This window comes from Telmatherina bonti, assembly GCF_933228915.1.
Source record: "Telmatherina bonti genome assembly, chromosome: 2".
Lineage (NCBI taxonomy): Eukaryota > Metazoa > Chordata > Actinopteri > Atheriniformes > Telmatherinidae > Telmatherina > Telmatherina bonti.
Genome location: NC_136620.1, coordinates 36620858 through 36646335, shown reverse-complemented (window position 1 = coordinate 36646335; position 25478 = coordinate 36620858). Strand labels below are relative to the sequence as shown.

At 38.1% G+C, this 25478-nt stretch overlaps 1 protein-coding gene across 1 annotated transcript in view; it reads left to right on the top strand.

Annotated features, from left to right (window-relative positions):
* The window catches only part of b4galnt4a (beta-1,4-N-acetyl-galactosaminyl transferase 4a), a gene marked incomplete at its 5' end in the record, with an annotated part of 151927 nt that overhangs the window by 55865 nt on the left and 70584 nt on the right, over positions 1-25478 (top strand). The window contains one exon of the mRNA XM_079247103.1: positions 23033-23131. Within this exon, the coding sequence (XP_079103229.1) occupies positions 23033-23131 (99 nt within the window). The remainder of the gene's footprint in view (positions 1-23032; positions 23132-25478) is intronic.

Here is a 25478-nt window from a genome sequence, read left to right as displayed (position 1 = left end):
ATAAGAGTAGTAGAACTGAATGAACAAAGGATGAATAGATTCCTGAGTCCTTGTTTCAGTTGCATTAATAGAAAAAAGGAGGATTAAATAAAGATCTAAGATTGTAGATGTCTAATCTCATCTGCCATTTAAATCTGATCACTGCTTATAATGCCTTTGAGTCAAAGAAATTGATTTTTTTCCCCTTTTCAATTTAAAGCATGAAAAGGTTAGAAGGGTATTGATTTTAAATCTCAATTCAAGTTACACAAAACTTACAAGGTGCATTGGAATCTGATTGTATCATTATGTCAAACTATATAACATCAGGATATGTTAAAACAAGTGAAGCTGATGGTCAGATGCCTCAGATGTTGAACGCACGCAGGCCTGCAGGAACATTTTTTTGAGCTATTCTGAATCTTGAAGAGGTGTTTACTCTAACAGTGCCTCTGTGTTTGCCAGATGAAACAAGCAAATGTTGCTCCTGCTGCTGCTTGATAAAGGGAAACATAAATTTTGCACACCTCCATTTTCTCCTGTTGCGTGAAGACACAAAGGAACCGATTAGCAAGAGGAAAAAAGGAGGGGATAAGACTTGTGTAGGAAGAAACTGTACAACAAAACCAGAGCCTTCTCTCGCTCTTCTTCTTATCTTTCTTGCCAGATTAGCCTCCGTTTGTGAGTTTATGACACCGTGTGACACCGTGCCATCTAATGAGGGATAGGTTGATAGATGGAATAATGATAATACTGTAATTGATTTGAAAATCATCCCATGGGCATGTTGTGTTTTCATACTTCTAAGGAAAAGGCGATTGATTTGTATTCCAATGGGAAAATTTTCCTCCTTCATCAGTATTCCATTTGCCTGTTGGACTAAGTGCCGTATCTCAGAAGAGTTGGAAGGGATTTTGTGTTTTACTTTAGTTTCTATAGGTGCAAGCTTTCAAGTGTCGCTTTCTTTTTTCTTTTTTAAACTAATAAACCCGACTCTTTCATCTCAGAGTGGCCTGAAAACATTAAGCAGTATTATGGGGAGCCGTGTAACTCATTGACGTGCCCTGAAGCATGGAACTGCAGAATGTGGAAACCTCTGTCATATCAGTTTCTGCCCTCTACTCGTTATTCTAGAGTGTGTGTTTCCAGTCGTCTTCTGTTGTGAACCAGACCATGTGTCTTACTCCTCATTGATCCTCGCCTGTCCCCATGCTGTCCAGGAAGAAGCCAGACACTCGGAGCCTCTTGATTGATCTCTCAAGATGTTTGACTGATTCGCTATCAATGGTCACTCCCCTCGGTCTCTCTTTCACCTCAGCGTCTTCCTTTGCCCCGTCAGCAACTCCTAGCCACCTGTCCGTACTTTTCCAATCCTTCTCCCATGAAAGAGCATATAAATCGTGGTTTATATGATTATGTTTTCGTTTAGCATTTATGACTTATCTGCAAGCACTTCATTAAAACGGATGCTAAACTAAGTATGTAATGCTTTTTGTCAGCCATAATAACAGCTGATGAATGATTTCTATCAACTTGACAGTTATAATCACATATCTGCTAAAATATTTAACCCCTTTTAACCTTAAAATGGTAAGTGTGCCATGTAGTTAGAATATATAATTGCATTTAGTAAAAGCTGTTGTGTACACAAAGAAACGGCAGAGTAGATAGCAAAAAAGTCTGATTTGGTCCATTTACACCAGCAGTGCAAGGGTAGCTTTTGCCTCCATTAACATGTTTTTGTTGGTGGTGTTTTAAACCAGTTATGGATGGTTTCCCAGCAGGAGATGCTATGAACTACAGCAATAAACTTTAAATATTCATGCGTGTGCTCACAGGACAGATCATGCTGTGTTACTGTTTACATTTGTCATTATTAAACCTAGTTTAAAATGAATCTCTTTCTCTCCTGGGGCCTTTGTTAATGAGGATGTATGTCTTTACTTACAATTCCTAATCATTCATTTGTTATTCATCTTGAGGAAAGGGCAAATGACACCATTATTTAAAGCTTTATAAATTCTCTGTTACCTCACATGTTATGCCACCAATCGGTAGAATCCCTCCAGCACTTGCACAAATAAAAGGGTTAATGGTCACAAATAAGAAGCAGGCTTTAAAATAATTTTTCAGGAGATTATTTTTCTCACGTTTTCAATGTAAAGAGGGAGAGTTTGGGACTGGAACACTGATGAATTGTGTGCCAGTGTATTAACAACTACAGGAAACAGGATTTAAGTAAATATCAGAAACTTTGTAAAGCAAAAAATGTTCTGTAAAACAGCTGAAAATTGGTTGGTTCTTAAATAAAACATTTTATTTATTTATTTATTTTTTTTTTTTTTTATAAATAATGGACTAAGTTAAAGCAACACTACTGAACTTTAGCACATTTTCAGTTAAGCTCCCCTAACAGAGGCTAATCTAGGATCCGTTTTGCCATCTGTCTCTTCTCTGAGCTCTCTCCAGACAGTAAAAGTCAGTCCAGTGTTGACTCTTGTCTAATCCATTGCTCTATCACTTTCTATCTCTCTTTTTTATGCTTTCTCTTCTGCTTCTTCGCTGAGTCAGCTGTGGTGCACATTTAAAACGGCCACTGTTTTGATATCCAGATTTTGACATGTGATGCCTTGTGATGTAAAATGCAGCTGGCATGTGATGCCCTGGGCTGGAAAAAGAAGCTGTGAAGTGCAGTTCCATAGCATTGGGACAGAAATCTGCATCATGAATATCAATGTGCCATCAGAGCAAGTCAGAAATGCAAAGTTTTAAGGTAAAAACTTGTGCAGTGATGCTTTGAGATACACAGTTTGCAAGTTTTAACAGCAATCACCTGACCATCATCAACTTTATGGAAACAGCTTTATATAAAAGGATAACTAGCACAATCCCTAACTTAATATCTTAAAATCTTTTGTCTGCATGTTGAAATGGCAATAAGCCTTGTATGTGTTGTTTATAGTAAACTTATTCATTCAGCTGCTTGTTGTCTCATTAAATCTGCACACCACCCTTTTAAATCTGCTTTGTTAGTGTCTTTATTTCCAAAATCCTTTGCTGGCTAAACATTATCTCTCCTCTTACCAATGTCCGGCTCATACCCCCTCATTTAAAAAAGTAGCACGTTCTGCCTTAAAATATCACATTACATTGATCCATTATAAAGCTAGCAAATGCAATTATAATGCTATAATATCTGCTCATTATAAAATGCACAGTCACACATCTCTGCTCTGATTACCAGAAAACCATCTAAACGTGACCTTTAGAAGCCATTGCCAGGGATTTTATGATCAGGGTTAATTTATGCGCATTTCCCGTCATGTGACATATCAGATAATATATTATACTTTATGTGCTGCTATGATAAGTTACATTAAGATTAAACATTGACCATAAAAGGGCTGAGATAATGGAAAGAGGGTAATTATTCTTCTCATTCTGGGTTAATAGCCTAAACAGGCCATCCAAGCAGTCTATAAATCTAGCGCATCTGCTGGACAGTTGGCCTCTGTTGTTATTGTCAGGATATCAATTCCTTTGAATGTCTTCCTGGATTTATTCTGTCATTAACAACCACTGCCTGTATTTTTCTCACTTGAGCGAGTAGAAGTTTACAGGTATATCGACACAAGACTCGATGCCGCTGGCTGGGAAGCTCAGATATGGATCCAGAGCTGCCAGTTTGGACTCTTGTGAGATGACAGATGAAGGGAGCAAACCAATTTTCATTGACTTCTACAATATTCACTAGACCAAACAGGAGCAACAGTGTGTTAATTGTAACCATGGAATCAATGGAGTAGTTTGAGTGAGTGTCTCCCTATTTCCAATGCACGCTTGTTCACGCTGTAGAAGCACATTACGTCTCCTGCCATTAATAGAAGAAGTGAAGACTTGTATTTTAAATTTATATGTCGATACTCAATTTGAAGTCATGTTAACATCACATGTAAATATGTACATACAATGAAGGGAGATGTGGACTTGCACTTTCAGAGTATTTGGATTGTTTTGTGTCATGTTGAGCTAGTGGCTTTAAAATGAAAATCTATTGCAGGTTGATAAAGCAGTGCTCTAAGGCCAGCTTTTCCATTTAAAAACAATGTTTTTCCCTTTCTAACGGCTCTGGATAACAGCTCAGTAACAAGCAAAATGACTACTAAGAAAACCAGTCCCGCTTAAACCGAGCTTTAATTACACAGACAGACCGTTTAATCTTCGCCTGCTGCTAACACTGATTAACCTGATTGACTTAATGGGGCAGAAAACTGAGAGCAGAGACACTTTTCAGAAATTCCTCAGTTAGGTCTCAAAATTTTTACCAGATGGCTCACAATTGGCATATGTTGAAAGTTAACCACAGCACAGCGGGGTTTGGCATTCAGCCAGTGTCTTACATGTATATTGCACTTTTTTTTATTTACTCTTCAAGTTTGTTGTCTATAGAAACCATGCAGATAAGAAAGAAGGCTTTTTTTTTTTTTTTTTAGCTCCTTTCACATTTAATTGTGACTTCATTTCCTCTTACGCTGCAAAACTAGTCCCCAACGTTACTTCTGTTGCCAAACGTCTTTATTATGACTGCAAACACACAGGTGCTGCTGTATGAACAAACCATGTAAGACTGTGCTGCTTATTTTTTATATTGATGCTTCCTTCTTTCAGCTCCCCTCTTGTGTCAGTAAGCGGGGCTATGTATGCCACAAATTTTTCTTGGGTTTGAAAGGATTCATCAGAGAAATGCGAGATTTTTGCAGTAAATTCAAATGTATGCACCTGATTGACAAGCACCTGAAGTGGGAAAGAAGTTCATGAAGATGAACAAACCAAACAGATGGTAATTAAAAGCTCCAACCATCAAAGGTCAACAGAAGTCCATTTGTGTCAGATTTACTTCGGTTCTTTTTCCTCACGAGCTTGGTGATGGAGTCAGCAGTTGTAAAGCAAAACATGATCATGAGAGAAGGCATTTTGAAGTGTTTTTGGATTGAATCGTTTTATGTGCCTATTGCGTGAAATGTAGCATGAAAAACACAGCACACTGGATGCATTGGCTCTGGCGTGTGGAAAAACTATAATTCTGCTGCAGGGAAATCTGTCAGAATTTTTGTCTTACACCTGCAGCCATAAAGGGCTGACTGTGTAATATACAGAGCCCAAAGTTTTACACCGATTTTAAGGCAGAAAGAAAAAGTACATTGACGTGGATGTGATGGACAGAGAGAATGAGGAATTTGACATAGATGGGATGGACACCGTGACTGAAAAGGAGGTGATGTGACAGACGTACGGAGTGAGATTGGATGATTTGACCCTGAGCAACCACTGTGACATAGACAATCATTGCCTGTCTGCATCAAAAGAGCCTTTGCAATAATTCAATAAAAGTTCAAGATGCAATCTTTTCTTTTTTCTCTCGCAACACCAACCAAGTTTTCTTCTGTCAGTATCGACAGCAGTAAGACTACATGCAGACCATGTTCATCATACAGTTGCAACCCCCCCCCCTCTCTTTTTGCACGACTGAGTAGCATTATAGGTGTTGCTTTGCATTCACTGTATTTGCCACATCTGAACTGACATGATGCTTGCAGGTAGATGAAATGACAACCCACATACCTGGTTAATATTGATGGTGCTCTAGAGCAAAATGTGGGTGTTTTCCAAAAAAAAAAAAGGCAGATGCAGTGTCCTGGAATGTGCTATAAATTACCTTCTCGCCTCTCTTCATGTTTCTGCAGTTTGGTCATATGGATGGATGGCTGGATAAATGGATAGAAAGTATACAGGGAGGATGTGGAAAGCACTGAGTGAGCATGAGGTCTGAGATGCACAAACACGGCCTGAGGACAAATAAACAGCTTGGGACTGTGGGTGTGCATGGGCAAGAGGGAAGCAGTGACGGCCTATGATGAAGATTCATTGTTCTTTTCTCACCACTATCCATCTTTACCAGCATGCATGGACAACATCGGTTACCCGTGCCGCCGAGCTGGTTGTGAGTTTGTCATGTGGGTGTTGATGTCAGAGAGGCGCAACGATGAAAAGTGAAAGTGAGGCAGGGAGAATAATCCAAGTCAAAGCACTGCTAAGGTGAAACCAGAAAACATAATCATGTTTGTGTTTTTTTGTTTTTTTTTTACAAGGTAGGAGGAAAATGTAAAACTCACATGTTCTCTGTGAAACCTGACAAAAAGAGCTTCTACTGGATAAAGGAACATAGTGCTGATATATAAAAAAAAACCAGCTTATTTCAGATTTTTTAGGCGAAAATATTCCAATATTTTGAACTGTAGCCCAGAGAAGACATCAGTAAATACAATGTATTGTTTCTGTCAAGTAAGGTATTGCATTTTTTAAATATAATTGAATGAATGTGACCTCATTTTCAGCAGCCTGCAGAATGACTTGGCAGCATGAAAGAGCCACAGGGCCAAAGGGTGGCAGCCCATAGCTGTGAAGTGACTCCAGGGCTACAGTGTGCTGACAGCAAGATTAAACATGAAGCAGCAGGGGCTATTTTAATTACACTTTCTCTGTCTTGTTGTCTTGGTGACAAATGGGAATGGAGGAATTTTGCAGAAGATGATGCATTAAACTGAAGGGAATGCAAGACTTTGAACTGAATTTAATTTAATTTAATTTAATTTAATTTGGTTCTTTTTCTTCTTTTTTTTTTTTAGTTAGCCAGAGATGTTGGAGACCTAGTCAACAGGTGGATAGGGTGTGGAGAATGTAGAAGAGGCAATATTTATGACATGTTTTAATGATTTTATTAAAAGCAGCTAATGTCTTATCATTTGAAGTTGTATTGAAAAGACCGTGGAAGGAGTGAGGTTTAAAAATAAAAAGGTTAAAGTGGAACTATTATGTGCATTTCAGGCTAATTTATTTTTATTTCTGAGACCAGAAGGGCTGGGATTGATGGAGTTATTGTCACAAATGGCTTTATTTACTTCAGACCGACCCTCTCCGTAGGCTGTCAGATCAGCCTGCGGGCAAAACGAGTGGATTGAGACTCTTCCTCATTAAGCCCCGCCTCCAGCCACTGCACTACATCGGGAGCGCGCACCGCAACTGCTTTCGCCGTCATTGTAACATCTCATAAACAGAAGGATTAGGCTCATATGAACTCAAAAAACAAAAAAAAAAAACAAAATACCATGTCAACACATAGCATACAGCCCTACATGTTGGAACCTGAATCAGACCCTGAAAACGAAGTGGAAAACAGCAACCCACAGCAACGAATGCAGCAGAATGTCTCTCTTTGGTAAACTCACCAGCCATCGTTGGAAATAACTTTATCCGACTTTTTCCACCCGCCTGGTGTATGTGTACATGCCCTTGTTAACCAGTAGAAGGTAATCAATCACAGAACCTTATCCCCCGGGACGTCACAAGGATTTCCAAGTAGAAAAAACTCTCTAAAATGACGCGTTTTTCGTTGCCATGGAAACCGAACGGCGAGAGTGCTGGAACTCAAACTCAAACTCAAACATGCGTTTAGTTGATAAAAAACAGTGTCGTTCACATGTCTGATGAGGATTCAACCCTGTAACACTGTAGAAAGCTCAGAAAACTCCAAATAACCTAACACCCCTTTAAAGCCTGTCATCTTAAACACATAAAAACGCACACTACAGCTATATAATGGATGTAGAGCTTCTGTATAATGCTCAGCTTTATTTGAGCTAACAGGGTCTGAAATATCCTTCTCTGATGGAATTAAAAAGTAAAACAAGTGGAAATAAAAGAAAAAGTAAGAAAATAAAAAGACAAATGGCATGAAGTCATCTCCTGCTGCTCCTCGCTGACACTCCCCGAGTTTAATGTTATTTACTTATTGTGGTTAGAGAAGAAAAAAGATGCAATGTGGCCATCAGTTTTTCTTTTTTTTTTTCATTTCTCCTTTTTTTAAAAAAAAAAATATTTTCCAGTTTCTCAAATGAGGAAGAACAAGACCAAAGCAAAAGCAAACAAATAATAACATTCCTTTAACCATTTTGCCTTTTTCACAAAATATTTTTCTGGGTTTAAAAGTTCTCTAACTCTGAACTTTCATCAATTTTTTGCCCTGAAGTATATAGATTTCCACAGAACCTTGAAATTGAAGGCAAAGTGAACGTAGGAGCACTTAAAGTGTTTATATAATAAGTGGCTTTCCATATACTGTATGTAGTTGGGGATGAATTGGCTTTTCGCTCAGCTTCCATTTAACTTTTCCTGCACAAGGGCTAAGAAGTTAAATGACATTTACATCATAAAAGATTAAAGAAAGAGTTGGAAATTTGCCCATATAGAAGTAAGAGGGAAGAGACAGCAGAGAGTTAGGGAGTGCTGGTCAGCAGAAATGTCTTTTGCAGAAATAAGGCAGGTCGTCAGGCAGTTAAATATCACTGATACTGCATGTGAACTCTGCCGAACCCTTATTATACTGTAAGTATGCCTTGTCATTTGAAAGTTGTAGACTTGCTTTTCTACCAGCGTGTACTTACATGCAAAAATGTGTTTAATTACATAGCTGAACATTCACTGCTCCCCTAGTCTTACATCATTAGAATGTTTCATTCTTCTTAAAATTCAATTTGGAGTCAGAACTGCTTTTGATTTTCATTTTCCGGGGGAATTTTATTACTTCAGTTGCCTCAGAGTACAGAAAATTGGTTTCTAGCTTGTTGCTCACTAGAGGGTAGAGAATAAAGCAACAAGCAGTGGTTGATAACAGCTGAAAGTGCAGCACAGTGACTGCGCCGTCTTACTGTTGTGCCACGGGCGCAAACAGTGGCGCAGCTAACATTAGGTAACCTATAGACCTGTCTAACAGCACATTGATCTGTCAAATGCAGCTATATTGTTCCTTTTTATTCAGATGCCGTAGGGGTTTTTCAGTCATGTGACCCCCATCACTGTGTGAGCCAACGCTCTCCTCTGGTCTGTTGGGGCGCCTCTGTGATGCATAACTATTGTTTGTATTAATGGTTACATCTGTCCTCGTCATGACGGAAACACAGCAGCTGCCGATAAAACAGATTTTTTTTTCTCCATCCTGCTAAGGTGTTGTTACATCATGAATTACATTTTAATAAAGACAAAACAATCAATGGAAAGGTTGTTTTTTTTTACTCCTGTGCTGATTTCTGTGTGTTAGTAAAAGACTCTTGACTCAGTTCAAGCTTTTTTTTTTATTTTTTATAGTGACTGGTTTGGTGTGTGCCATCGGTTATCACTGTCCCAAGAGTATTCAGAGACAGAATATTAAGATTGAACTTCCTCAAATATAAAAAAAAAAAAGAAATATAAGTATGACCTTCAATATACTGATTGAAGGTCATCGATAGTTGCAGTTTGGCTTCTTTTTCTCTGTTTAACTTACGTTTCAGTCACAAATAATGAAGACAATGGCCTCAATCTCTTACAGTTAGCTTATTGATTCCAACAAGCTCCCCTGAGGCCTTTATCATAATGAAGGACGTTAGTGTGTGTCCATGAATGTGTATTCATCCAAGCAGACACACACCATTACAGACACTTGCAGTGTGTGCGAGTTTTAATTTCAGACCATTAGTATGTTAATGACTGGATATGAATGACTAGGAGCGGAAAAAACATTTATAGGAGTATTTTGTTTGAGGCTCATGGAAACTGATGAACTGTTTGAGAGAATTCTTCAGTGAAACATTTGATGGTCACTGAAATAATGGAGAATTAGCTTTTGGTACCTAAAATAAAATAGGAAAAATAAAAGATAGTCCGGAGAAATGATCGCATTTGCAAACTATTTTCCCCAAATCTATTTTCTATTCAATAAAACTCTCTTTATATGCATAATTGTCAGTACTTATTTTAATAAAGATATGAGGTAACAGAAATGATGATCTGTGTAGTCATTCTGTTAAGGAGAGGTACCATTTGGTTTTCTTCCTCTTTGAGCAGAAATGATATTTTTAGAGCTCAAATAGTAACTTGATTGGCTCTGCCAAATATCAGGGAACATAATAAATGACTAAAGCCAGTGAGGTTATCAAGGATAAAGCAAGGATTTTGATAATTACAGGGTATTACTCAGTTACTACTACTGTATTACCATCCTGTTACCACACTATTAACATGTTATTACTATGCTGTAATATAATGTACATTCAAGTTTTTGTACTCCAGGATTTTTTTTCCTCAAGTTTAATATTTGAAACAATAATTATAAATGATGTATTGATCATATCAATCCATTGTTATGCTAAAAAAAAAACATCCAGGATTTTTTTTTCTACTTAAGTCCTTTTTGCACTTCTTTAGATTTAGACTTGGATGGAATGAAATTAACCAGGTGTCAGATTTAAATAAGACCATCCACCTGCCACTTCCTGAGGAGGGACTAGTAACTGTCTCCTAACAAGGAGCTTTGGATTGAAATATCATGGATTAAATGTATGAAAAATGAAGGAACACGGTGGCATTTCCAAAAAACTTGTCTGTGTGATTCAGCTGTGCTTTCCAATACTTCCTGTTTTTAAACGCCTCGTGGGTCCTCGTGTCATTCATAATTCATTTTAGATTTTTAAAGTTTGCGTTTAGTATGGAAGAAGAGTTAGCTCATGTTGCATAGTGGACCTGAGGTCAGAGGAACTGTTCACTTTGAAATAAGAGGGAGTATTCTAGCATGTTTATGCTTTCTTGCTGGCACGCTGCTCAGAGTGATGAAATTCTCAACACTCCTGGAAATGCTCGGGGGAAGCAAAGAAGACAGAAAAGTAGCTTCAGTGTGAATTTAGTCAACACATTTTTAGATCCTGGGTACCTCAGGAAACTGCCCTGTTCAACGGTTGTCAGATTAGTTCTTTGCCTATCGCAATGTTCCGCTTATACGGAGAGCATGTCACACAAGCAGAACTTTCACCCGTCTGATGTCAACGTTGATGCACAGTTTTCAGACACGCACATTTGCCACATATGTACAACTTATACACATAAAAACACCTGCATGACAGAAAACAGCTGCTACGTTGGATTTCATTGCAGGAACACATCATCCATGTATTTCTTGCATCCTGTCTGGATGTGCGGCAACAAAGTCCTAATTAAATATCCCAATTAAATCCTGAGAAAACATCAATATGCCCAGAAGTCAAAGCCCTGGCAGCACATCACTGCTCAGCTGCTGAAACCCCATCAAGTTTTATGACATTTTACTAAACAAATTAACATGCAGCTGTAATCCAGAGAAAGAGGAACTAATGAGAGAGGCAAGGTCTCTGGGTGATCTGCCACTGATGCTCTGATGTGCATGCATAGATGCAAATGAAATCATTTCAGTAATGACCATATTCTTCAAATATAAATAAATTTGCACGGGTCACAAACAAAACGACCTGTTGAATTTTCATCCCTGACAAAACAGCCAAAGTTTTGCTTGTTGTGATTTGAAGAGATAATCATGAAAGAAAGTTCTGAGCGCTGCTCCGGTAGCTGAAAGTAAACGATCTATCTAAGAGAAAATACTAGGGATGTGACGACACATTGATCTATTGACACATCGCTGATCTGGTCAATGAGCTAATGACATTGATCCAAAATATATTGTTCTGAAATTGGTACGATAACGACTATTCAAACACACTTTTATTTTCAAAATAGCTGTATTTTGAGTTCCCCTGGCACATGTTTCCTATTTATTACCCATCAGTCTGTAGTATAAGAACAGATTTAAATTAAATTAAATAATTTGAAGCTCAGTAATAACAATGTTCAATAAAATTGTCATTGCTTCTTGTTATTTCTGATATGAATGGAAATGAGTGTATTCAGTTACCTCTGATATCGTTTACACTCAATCAGTGGATCCCGAATCGAATCGAATTGAAACTGGATCGTGACTAATTTTGATATACCAGCAAATATGGAATTACTTTCCATTAAATCACTTTAATATCAGATCATGATTAAACTGGGGACATACACACCTACAAAACACTTCATTAGTACCTCAGCTGTTTATGTTTGATCTAATTGGTCTGCTCCCTCCACCCCCTCCCCCCCCACCCTGCTTTTTTATTTTTAAACATTTTCTATTTTAGATAATCTTTGCAAAACCTTTAATAAAAATGCTAAATGAATTCAATGTTACATGTTTATTGATATAGTTTTTACAGTCATTTGTTTTAACAGTGACTGTTTTCATTGCATGTCCTCTTACTTCCACATCCTGCTCTCTTTCTTTTATTCTGGCTTCTTCAAATATAATTTATGGACTTTTTTAGATAACATGCTTTATAAAACAACACTGTTAAACAAAATATACATTGAGTTATTTGGTAAATATATAAGTAGAGTTGAGAGATGTCTAACGCGCTCCTTCCAAAATGTTGTGCTTTTCATAAATCTGTTCCAGCATCGACCACAAACGTCACAGTCTCCGTTAAGGTCTTAGCTCCAGATAAAGAATGGAAACAGAATGCAAATGCCAACATACATGCATACAGCACAGGCAAAAAATAAAAATTTTCCAACAAATAGCTGAACATTTAAGTGTTGTGACAAAAAGGTACCAAAAAATCCTGTTGGAACAAATCAGGTTTGTTTGCAACAGGTAGGTGACACGATTTGGGTGTAAAAAAAGAGAAAGTTGGAGAGTAGAATCTCCCCGAAGTAAAAATGGATACAGTTATCTGAAACAAAATGCATTTACACATTTTGGAGCAAATTGATGCCTCTAAACATAAACTGGAATTTTAATATTCTGTCATCAGGAGCCATGCTTCCCAAACTTTTTAAGCCATGATCCCCAACATAACATACGTTTGTGTTTGCAATCCCACTCCCACACGACGAGTTAAGAGAGTGCTGTATCAGATGGCTCATTCTGCAGACATCCTGTAAATGTAAAGCTAAAAAATGTCTGAATCTCCAGAAATAAGGCAGGTGAAGTAGGTTCTGATGGATTTGGCTCACTGTTGTGACAGTGCGCCGACATGCCTGAAATCAGCTTTTCTTGCAGAGGTAACGCTAAATTCTGATTTTTACCATGACTCAAATGTGTTCTAACTTTGCATTAATGTGATTAAAAACAAATGAAGGTGCTAATTTCACAGATTTGTCTTTGCATTAATGTTCTATATTTGACAACCCTGAAAAAAAAAACCAAATTTATTTAAGAAATATAAACTATATACAGTGTTTTTTTTAGACTGCTGAAATTATATTGTCTCTCCCATTAGGGTACATCATGAGAAAGTCAATAGTTAGTTATATCATCAAAAGATTCACAAAATCTGGAGATAAAGAAGAAGAAACATGATTGAAAATCAGTACATACACAACACACCAACAGTGTGAACATTCAGTCTGTAGAGCGCCGCCAGAGTAGAAGCAAAGACAAGAAGCAGAAGTGGAGTTTACTCTGTCTGGCTGCACGTCTGCCTGGGACTGCCTCAGTTTTTCTGGTTATTTGATCAGGCCAAGCAGCAAAAGGTCAGGGATGATTGGCATTTCACTGTTTGGCTGTCATATTTGCCAGCTGCCCGATGTCACAACCAATCAGCGGTAATCAGAATGTGTTGCAAAGTCTGGTGTAATTTAGGCTCATGCTTTGTATGTGCTGCACTACATCCACCACGCAGAACAAATGTGGTGCAACATTCTTTGTTTCTGGGAAAATGAATATTGATGCACTATTTCAAGTAAAGAGGAAGTCAAATCGTTATTTCCCTCGCTCACACGCTCTCCCCCCCTCCTCCAAACAATTTCCGTTTTCACCTCACTAACTTTTATCTCAGTTTTATCTACTGTCTCTGACCTTTAGACAACCAAAAGTATCTTTAGTGTTTTCTCTGGAGTGTTTTTCTGGAAATCAGCCGGTGCACAGATTATAAATCACACTGCAAACATAACTACTATGTGGGAGAAGTTAAACTTTGATTACTTTCTCTCCACCGCTCAGCCCAATGCAAAATCCTGCTGTTAAATCATTTAGATATTTATATAATTCTGCACTGCCGGCATTAATAATGATTTGATTACTGACCCATTTTAATTTTTCCCCTGCAAATTTCCATTACTCATGAAAACATATTTAATAGAAACATATTTGATAGAAATAGAAATATATTTTTTTTACTAACACGTCTGTGATGTATCGCGTTTCTTCTGCAGCTCTTTGAACATTTTATGCATTGAGTAACATTTGAAATGAAGCAATCGCTTTGCGGGAAATGGAATTCTGAATAAATTGCAGCGGCATGGAAAATACATTTTGATTTTAAAGTGGGGGATCCAGGAAATGACACAGATGAAGCTTTTTAGGCCAGTGTGGTTCCTGAAAGAGTCTGTCCTTCACGGTGTGTGACAGTGTGTCGGCTGTATTGATGTGGTCTCGCTCAATATCTGCTGATTGCATGTATGAACACATATAGATTCATGATTGCACGCATAAAAGCCATGCAAACATGCTGCATGTTTTCATTACTGTAGGGCAACAGTCACGTATGTAAAACGTCCTCTGTAAAAGCACTGCTTTTACAGATGACATCCATGCAGGATAATAATAACTCATCGTCTTCATTTTCTCCCAGTTTTTTTCTAATCTGTCCATTTCTCTTCTTGCTTCATCTTCTTTGTGTCTTACTGTCTCACCACTGTTCTCATCTCTGCAGCATTAATCTTCCAACCAATGAATTGGAACTTCTGACTCTATCACTCCTATTATCGACTGCAGCCATCCCTTATTTATGTTCCATTTTCCCTTTCTATTCCTCACTCAGCCTTCCCACTGTTGTTCCATTGACCGGCATGTAATTTCTATCATGAATAATGCAAGTAGAGAGACAGAAATAGTCCTACTTCATTCTCCTGGCTAGGATTTGTTCTGCAGTAGTTTAACTCAACGTGTTTGTGTTGATTTTTATTCAGCTGTGCCAGCTACTTTGTTAACCGGAAGAGGGATTTGGTTGTAAATGTGCTCCCAAAGCTGCATTCTTACTGAAATAGACTAGAACAGTCAATTGTAAGATCAGGGTGCAGATTTATTCAACCTCTCAGTGCTCATGAGTACTGATCCATGATCTCTGAGGTAGCTCCCAGGGCAATCCTTTTCATTAGCTAACATCCTGAGCAGACGCGCCGACATATGGCAGTCTGCAGGCAAAAATGAAATTTCAGTTTCAATGCTACTGTATATTGAAGTTTTCAGCATTTGTGAGACAGCTTTCTGGAACTGAGATGCTTGAGACTCAAAATAGACCCGATGCTGATCCTGCAGTTTGATATAGCAGGAAATAAGTAAATAAGAAAGTCATATTTGACCCGTAAATCATTATTTAACCTTTAAATAGGTATGAAAATGAGAGAAATACATCCTAAGCTACAGCAGTTTAAACCATGTCATTATTTATTCAGTTAAAAACTAATTAAAAATGCAGACCCAGTGCACAAAAAAACGTTGCAACTGTTTCCATATGAACTTACAGTAATAATGATTAATCACAAGTGGTAAATATTTCAGACGGTCACCAAACATGCCCAGAGTGAAAATCCCAAAAGATACACCTAAAGGTTAAACTCTGCAAAGCTCAGAAAAACAGAAAAAAAAAAAAAAAAAAAAAAAAAAAAAAAGATTTTCTCATTTACTCTCCTCTAACCACGGCTACATCTACACCCATCTTGCATCCTGTCTGTGCTCTGAACTCTCCAGTCAGTCTGGTGTTGACTCTTGTCTTATCTCTTGCTCTAGCAGTTTCTCTCTCTCTCTTTTTTTCTTCTCTTCCTCTGATAATGTCCTCTTGCATTGCTTCAATGAATCCTCCACAGTGTCCGCTCGAAACGGCCAATGGGTCGATATCCAGTTGCTGGTGCATGGTGTGATGTTCCAGGTTAGAAAGAAAAGTTGTGAAGTGCAGCTTCTTAGCTTTGGGATGCTGCAGGACCATGTCAGCACTAAGATGTACATAATGCCTCAAAACAAGTCCAAAAGAAATCTTTTGAAGGTCAGAAAGTTGAATTGTGCTTCATGACCGTGCAGTAGGATGTGGAATTAGTAAGTGTGAAGTATGACTTGGTTGTCTCTCTGAAAAGAGCAAGACAGTACAGCTTAGGTCTGCAATGTTGGCTTTAAACTTGTAAAACAATGTTGTTTTGATAGACCAGACCAAAGTGGAGAAGTTTGACCTTAACACACAGTGCCTCATGAAAACCATACGCAACATGTCAGGAAAAACCCATCATACCAGCTTTCAGACACACTGGGAGCAGGTGATAAATTGAACACCTTGTAGTACTGAGTCATCCATGAACTCTTATTTATCCCAAAGAATTCCAGAGTTAAACATGAGGCGATCTGTCTGCTTGGCTAAAACTGGGTCATGCATCACAGCAGTGATGCTGAACATCCATGGTTATCTGAAACAGGAATGATGAAAAAGCGAAGAATGAAGATGTTGCAGGGGGTGCAGATAAAGTCCAGACCCAAGCTGGTTGCCAGTGAGAGAGCTGCGTCTAAGAAATAAGACAGCAAGCATCAGTGATAAAGGAGAGTAAGTAAAACTCCTCAACAGCTGTGTGAGAGACTAATAATGAAAACTCCATTACGCCAAGTTATTGCTGTCAAAAGTGATTCTATAAATTATGGAATCATGGGGTGTAATTAGTTTTTCTTTCTATTTCACATTTTAAAAACTGATCCACATTGTTTTGTTAAAAATATAGTGGGGAATTGGGAATACAAATAATACATCCTCTGTAAGAGCAGATGATCACATGACTGGACCAAATTGACCTGCATGATAGAGGATTAACAGGTTTAACCTCTGATATGAGGAGGAATATAAAACTCTAGATGCATGCTGAAAAAAGACAAATTTTACTCAACACCTTGCTTAAAAAAATAAAAAAGTGCAGTGGCTTCTTTTTCATGATAGTGGTGAGAATCATAGTAGACTGGATCTCACTGTGGGCTTTGAGAAAATCACCTTGAGTCTTGTAGTGCTACTTTCCCTGATATTGGTCCAAGAACTTGCATAAACATGCTTTTAAATCCCTGCAAAACTCCTGAGACAGGATTTCAGAATGTTTCTGCTTGAGCACCCCTGTTAAGGTCACTCAGCTGTCCTCTAAGGACAATAAAGAAATCGAAGCAAGCCATGTAATCCAGTGTCATGTGAAAAACAAGCGCATGCCATTGAAACTCTCAGCTTTTGATTATAGTGACAAAGGTGATATACCTTTTCCAAACAGCGCAGATGAAATTAGCTTTTTCCATTATACTCAAGAAAAATGTCAATAAATACAAATGGAAATACATTTCTCTGAGGGCAGAGTAAGGACACAGAGAAGCTTTTCTTGTCATCTTGAGCAGAGAGGGAGAAAAATCATTATAGACATTGGCAGTAGTACTGTTGTCCAGAAGGAAATGTAGTGGAATAAAATAATACACAATGCACTGATTTGCAAGTTATATATATGTAGTTAAACATAGTGAATTGACAATATATCAGCTATAAAAAGTGAGGATTTTAGTTGTGGGCTGTGTAACTGTAGGTGACATGTCCAACAACTGTCGAATGCTTTCGGCTCCTCGGACAGCTCTGCATTAAAAACAGACACAGCTCAAGCCAGAAAATCGCTGCCTGGACCCGAGACCAATCCGAGAGCCATCGTCAGCGAATATGGTTTGTCACAGATGCAAATTAAAACTGCCTTTCAGAGAAGAGATGCAGAAACGCTGCCATCGTCTCTGCTGGCTCATTTCAGATGGACTGAGGTGAAATGGAAAACTTTTCTGCTGAAAATCAACATGCTAAATTCTTCTTGAAAAGTGCGGGCACCCTCCTCATCTGGGCTGAAGGGGAGAACGGCCTTCCGACTGGCTCTGTGCTTTGACTAGAAGCCTCTCTGATGATCTTCTGGGACGCTGGTGGACATGATGAGAAACTATAGACGCACTTTGATTGCAGCAGCTGCAAAAATATTTTCCAAATGATCATTTTTCTTTTACTTAAGAAATCTACTTATTTGGATTTCACTTTAAACTTTATTCTTACATCTTTTTAGCTTTACAGTGGTAAAAGTTGATCTGTAAATCTGTAAATTACAGAATATTCCTTTTTATCTTGTGATGCTGGTATCGCCACAGTGTAAAGACGCTGATGAAAGTCTCTGAGTGGCACTGGAAATCTTCCCTGTGGGCATCTGAACTTGCCTTGTCCCTTTAAGTGTTGTTTATTTCAACAAAACAAGGCAGTTTTTTTCCCCTTGCTGTGTAAGTAGGCAGGCCAGACGTGCTTTCTGCTGTATGCTAAGAACTGTGAACCGAAAACACATCTTTTCACTTGCAATCGCACCACATTCAGATCCGTGGTGCTGGTGTGTGTTGAATACTTCAGAGCTTTGTGGTGCTCGGAAATCAAACAGAATGTGGTCTGTTTGGTCTGTTCAGCGCAGAGAGGTGGGAAAGGGATTCTGGCACTTGCTTCAGATAGTCACTGCGCCAGAGGGATTTCTGAGGACCACACTTGGCACAACGCACCATGCATTACTATCCAACCTCACCCAGTCACAGCTTTTCTACTTTGTGGCACTATTGGTCACATTTTCTCTTTTTAATTAGTTACTCTTCATTTCTCTTGTGTTATGTACATGTGCTTGTTCTTTTCTGCTCCTTTTTTCATGTCTTCATTATCATTTTTTCTTACATCTCTTCATTTCCTTCTATCCTGTATGACTAGTTTGACAGAGATGGATAGTACAGCATGCAAAGCTTTGCCTTCTTGTCAGATGGATTGCAAATGTTCAGCTGGAGATATTTTACAGTTAAACTGTTACCCTAAAATATCCGATGCACAACATGATGTATCTGAAGGCTTCGTGTTTGTAAAGATTTGCCCCCACTTTGACAGATAACTGTGAAAGAAGTGAGAAATGTAACTTTAATCTTAAGCATAAACTCATCTCACAAGACATGTTTTTTCAACAAATGATTATGTCTTTAGAGATAGATAATTGAGCTCAAAGTTGTATTTGTATCCAATTAGCTTTTATAGTTTATCTCCACATTTATGGCTGCAAAGATAAGCAAGATGGCAGTGGCCAAACACTGAATTCAGGGTTTCAAAGAAGCACTGATGCAACTTGTGTAATGAATGAATGAATATTTGCCATTTATACTTAATAGGAAGTTTTAAGTGTATTTCCCATAACAGGAAACCTAACTTTAGCTTCTCATTTCTTGTCTTTTATCTGTTTTTCTTCATTGTACGACTAGATTTAACTAAATAGAGAAGCTAACACAGCAGAAAATGACCCAGAAAGACAGCAGAGACCCCCACACTGAAGCAAAATGAAACAAGTACAATAAATTAGATAAACACTGCCCTGTAACTTACCCTCTTTTTCTCTCCAGCACCTCTCGTCGTACGTGCTGCTTGCCCTGTGCTTAATAAAACAGATTAATTAGGCTCATTGGCATTCTAGGGCACTGCTTCCAGCTGTTTCCCTGAACAAGGTTATCCATTTTAACTGTGAACATGGGGAGTCTGGAAGGAAACAACTTGGAGGCTAGCTAGCAGCCCACCACAGGGAGGTTTCACTGCTAGAATGGATGGATTTCAGGAACATAGTCTGACTTACTGGACAGCAAATCCATCAGTCAGTCATTTTCAGATGAACTACTTTGCCACGTGTGTTAACACGTGAAAAAAATGTTGTTTGGGTTATTGCTCCTGTCCCTCATTTTTATTTCTCTCTCACACACCGCTGGCAAAGCAGATGAATGTTCACCGTGCAGCAGATAATTTGTCATTCTATTTGAGTAAAAGTCAAAAAGGTAAATCACACTGTAAACATGTGATAAATAGGCAATCTCATCAGTATGATTGATACTCCCTCTCCTGCCCTGGTGCCATGTTTAATACATAATACCATCTGACAGGCCCCAGTTAGCATCAGCTTTCATTATCAGTAAAACATGATAACACAGTCCCAGACCCTGTGGCAGAGAAATTGAGATGGTCTTATGGAGAAGACATATAAACTCTGAAGTATTGAATCTTGCATGTATTTGTTGTGCACTGTAAGTAATGACAACATCTTGTTGAAGTGGTGGGTCAATACACATTACTAAGGAAAAGGAGATCCAGCTGATGAAGGATGTAGTGCAACCTCAGGTCAACAAGGTAACTGTACCTTTTAGAACCGCATCAATAAGCACACGTTGAGCTGGATCAAGCTGAGCCAGCGGTTTTAAAAAGCGGTAAGTAGAAAATTACAGGTTGAGATAGTTCTCTCAGGGAAACTTATTATTTTTTAGAACTTTGTTAAAATTGAAGTGTGTCACCACAGAGTATAAAGTCTTTGTGGAAAACGTGTAATCATCTTTTTAACAGTCAGTGTTCCTATGCTGGCAGTGAAAGCTGAATAGAGGGAAAGACAATAGCCTGCCTTGAAGGTTCACAATCTCATATAAGCAGTCCAAAGTTTCTACTATAATAAAACAGTAAAACATTGTAATTAGTCTTTTTTTTATTTGATATTTTTCACTAAAGAAACTGCCTCAAATATACATTAGTCAGTAATGCAAAGTGTCTGTGAGGACACAGAAGGACGTTACCATGATAATTAGAGTAGAAAGAAAACTTACTAAAGCCACACTACTGATGTTAAATCAAATCAAATCAAGCTTTATTTGTATGGCACTTTTCGTGCTTAAAAACAATACAGAGTGCTTTACATTATAAAACAATTTACATCAAAATAGATAAAACACTAACACACATACACCCATAGTCCCCTTTCACCCACCTACAACCACTCTCGCCCATGCCCTATTAGCCCTATAACAGTTAAAAGATCAATGGCCAGGTACATTTGTACCAGATGTGCACTAGATAAGGAAATGTTAGGCAGATCCTCATACTTTACCTTTAACTAATACGACTTTGACATCCATCTTGCATCCTGTCTCTCCTCTTAGCTCTCTGTAGCCACTAAAAGTCAATCCAGTATTGACTTTTTCCTTGTCTCTTATCGTGTCACTTTCTCTATTTCTTTTTTTCGCTTCCACGTGTTCCTGTTGCTTCTCCTTGCTAAATCAGACATGGTGAACGTTCAAATCAGACAATCTGTTGATATCCATTTGTGCTATAAATCAAAACACAGCTGTCATATGAGGCCCCAGGCTGGAAAAAAGCTCTGAAATGTGGATTCCCAACCCCAGAAGACTGCAGGGCAACGATGACCCCAAAAATGTGCAAAGTAATTGTCGCTATGCTGTCAAAACAGCCAAATGCACAGAGTTTTGAAGTAAGAAACTTATAGTTGCTTAAAAGATGCGTTATTAAGTAGTGGAACTAAATTATACTAAACAGAAAAGATTCAGAATTTGAACATTTTAATTGAATAATTATTTTCTCTGTTTTCTTTTCTGTTCTCTTTCGGTCCCTTTTCTATCCTCTCCGGTCTGGTCCAGCAGCAGAAACTCTGTAACATGAACAATTATCCAAAACAAATAGAAAAATAAAATAAGAATCCAGAAGTACAAGGGGATCATTATATCTATAAAAGCTCCCCTTTGCAGAATAAATTTGCTCAGCAGAACACAGCATCCAGAACATCAGTCTGCTTGCTTAAATGCTGGACAAGACAATTTAAAAAAAAAAAAAAAAAAAAAAAAAAAGATTTTTTTTTAAAGACTGAAAGAACTGTTGATTTTCTCAAAAGGCTATTCTCATGTAGAAAACCATAAAACTGGTGAAATATTTCTGGTGTTACACATTTCTAAATATAAATAAATAAATAAATAAATCGCTACAGATCTAGACAAACCCAGTTAGTTAATAGTTCATGATCACTCTGACCTTTGAGTCTTGTCCTCTGCTTTTTCTGTTTTTTTATTTTTGCTTTTGTGATTCTTCTCTTTGTTCCTTGTGAGACTCCAGCTGATGCAATATGAATGTTTTGTCTTCTGTGGAGTGGATCTGTGTACAAGTATTTGTGTGTGTATGTGTTACAAAGCCAGACTATTTGTGAGCCTTTTGGTGCGTACAAACATCAGGCACTTTACCCTCCTCCAGTGGCAGACAGGAGGGGAGTTTGTTGTCACATTTTTTCATCATTACCTCCAAGGCTCCCCTTCATCTCTCTCCCTTGGAAGTTAAAAAAGTCATCAAAGGCCTGGCATCCGGCAGCTTTATGCGTCTACTCTAAAAAATATCTTTTTCTCCCTTGAATCTTCAACAAACACTGTTGCCTTTTCCGCAAAAGCCCCTCCATTTTGGTGGTGCTGGAAATCTCTGCATCTTGTCTCAGTGAAGGTGTGATTGTGCTTCTTCTGACATCTTTGCTAAATGGAGAATACTCTGCTACTCATGTAACACCTCTGTGACTTTGTCCCTCCCCTGGGAGTCCAGCAGTTCCTGTATCCTCCTCAATCAAGAACTTGTCCTCCTCTCTGCTTCGTCTTGCCTTTCGCATCACTGCATTATCATAAAGGCGCTGCTTTTCACTCTGCGGTGAAGGAAGCCCTTTAGTGCTCTGGCTGGAGCATCGGGCTAAATCCTGAATCAGGGGGAGAGGCAGGCTCCTTGGGGAGAAAGTCTTGGCTGGATTGTTAAGAGAATGTTGGACATTAGGGCTTTAGCAAATCAAATGCTGGATTAGGAGCAAACGATGCGTTGGAAATTCCACAGGGTGTTAATAGTAGCCGTCTGGGATTTGATCCTGCTTTTTTGCTCACAGATTCATGATATGTACTGTACGTGTGCAGATGCATGATGTTGTCAGCAGTGTTTTTGTATATTCTGCTTGTATTAAATAATAAATAAAAACAATTTTTTTGTGGTTAATGATATTACATTCTATCTCCCACATCAGTTATATTGTCATTGTGTAGATAGATTTATGCTTGCATGCACGGATGGATGGATAACTTTACCTTTTAAGCCACTCTGATCTATAATTACTTTTTATTTCTCTTTTTGTTTCGTCCGTATGTCTTTTGGATCAGTAAAAATCTTGGATTTTGATTGGATGGAGATTAACCGTCCTTTTTTTCTTTATTTTCCACAAGGATGATGAGCCAATCACTGCAGGGGCTGACAGCAGAGACCACACCCACGTCTTGAAGTTTCTCAGCCAGCAACACAAGAAATTACCATGGAAACCAGAGGTAACGCAATTTTTTTTTTCTCAAACATCTTTTCTTTTAAAATACTTTCCTCCGTCTTCAGGCAGACTTCTTATATTAGGGCCCTCCGTTGCTTTTCCATTTGAGTGATTAAATGAGCTAAATCTGGCCAGTGTCCCTCACATGAACAGCAAACTTTAATCAAAAGAAAAGTAATATAAATCAGCAGTCCTTTTATTTCTTTGTTCTAAAGGATATGATACTTGAGGACAAATGAAGATGCAGTCATTCTTCTGGAGCTATCAGTGAATGAAAGAAATGTCCCTTGTGGTTATTATGAGAGATGATTGTAAGAGGAGGACATTTAATCAAAAACCATCGGTAGCTTATATTTAAAGGCACCTATGACTGAAGATTAGAAGCCGAAGAGGTTCATGCATATTTTTCAGCTCACTTGCTGATGTGGTCTTTGCAGCGGCTGTAACAAAGAGAGCAGCAGACAGGGCAATTAAGCAGCGGATTAGTGATAAGGGAAACAGCGCTGGATTTGTCACATGTGCAGCAGAGGTTAATTAAAGTTTTTTGCATGTATGCGTGTCTCCGAGCCTATTCTGGAAAATATGATTTATTGCACGTCAGGTGTTGTATCGGCCAAATTGTAGGGGATGCACACAGTTCATGTGATTGTGCATGAGAAATCTGACTTCTTTGTCTTTGGTTTTAAAGTGCATCAGTTTGAAGGAAGTGATCTAGCCCTTTTCTTTTTTTTTTTCTTTTTAAACAGGCAGAATTTTTCATCATCCGGTGTTTTGTACTCAGATTTCTTACAAAGCATTATGCATGTAATCTTTTTGCACAAGGCAGCATTACAGGGTGGCTGAACACAGCATGAGTGTGATAATGTTACACCTGCGGTTTTATTTTAGCAGCTCCTGAGTGAGCTGGTTTGCCTTTTATGTTGCCTTTAAAAAATGCAAACCATTCTGCACTAAATCATCCAACTACAGAATCCCATTTGAAAACCGTTTTTTCTTATCTGTTACATCATATTCCTTTATTTTAGCACGATTAGTAATTGCATATAATAGTATTTTATAGTATTATAACTGTAGTGGAAAAAAAATCTGTCAATGACAAGGAGTCTGGTTCTGAAGTGAAAAGTATTACAAAGTTTATTGAACAAAGAAGAAAGAACAAGACAATACAAATTGCAATTTGGAGAGGCGGTTCAGAAGTCTGAAAATGCTCTCCTGGGTTCTACATCAAACTACACCTTTAATCCCCGCTCTACAGTACGTCAATTTCATGTCATAACCCTATGTTATCCTAAACAAGAAATGTCTGTTGTGGCTTAAAAGTTAGGGTCAGACTGACCCCTAAGTTATAATTCCCCTAATGGCGCCATGATGTCTTACTCCTTAGCTGTAAAACTCTTCGGTGGAAGAGAGTGTTCTAATTAATCAAATCATCAGATGTCTGGATGCAGACATCTCAGGGCCTCTACACATTGGTATGTCTGTAAAAGAGACACTGTGTAACTACGCCTAAGTTCATCATGACCTATTCAGAAGCCCACAAAGCCATAATCAGAAATGAATATACTAAGGATTATAAAATTTATGAAAATCTAAGTTAGAACATAAAATTTCCACAACAACATTTATATTTTATTTTGACAGTCACTTTTTTTTAACATAGATAATTTGTTTTTAAAACTTAATGACCGAGAAACATCTGTTAGTGGATATTTAGAGGCCATCTGCAAATGAATGATGCTTTTTGGATCATTTAAGAAGAATTTAAATTGACTTTGAAGCAGCCAGACAACAGCCAAACAGCTATCTGAGTCTGGATCATGTTGGCTACAAGTTATTAGACAAATGTAACTGGATTCAAGGCCAAATCACAGCAAACAACTGTAAAATGTGCATTTAGATCTTCCTTTATTTTTTTCTGTAAATACAGTTAAAAAACACATATCCACAATGCCTTTTCATTTACAGGCAAGAACAGGATTTCTCTGATCAATTTTTAGATTTATTCAGTGGGTTGTAAAAATCAGAAAAATAACATAAAAGTAAAGTTTGGAGGGAAATAAATGTTGCAGCATCCACACACATTACATTTTACACTGAGCATGACAAGCATCAAAGCTGACTTATAGGAGTCAACATGGCATTTCTTTGACTGATTTCCAGATTGCTTTTAAAGCAGCATGCCATTTAGTTTCTAAGAATATTTTTTTCAAATCCAGCTATGAAATATTTCATCCAGATCTTCCTCAGAAAACCTCTTTTATCTCATACTTCTGCTAAGTCGAAGCCAAGCTTGTCAGAAAGCATGCAGCGTAGCAGCTCTTCCTCTGCTTTTACTTGCTATCTGTCCTAAT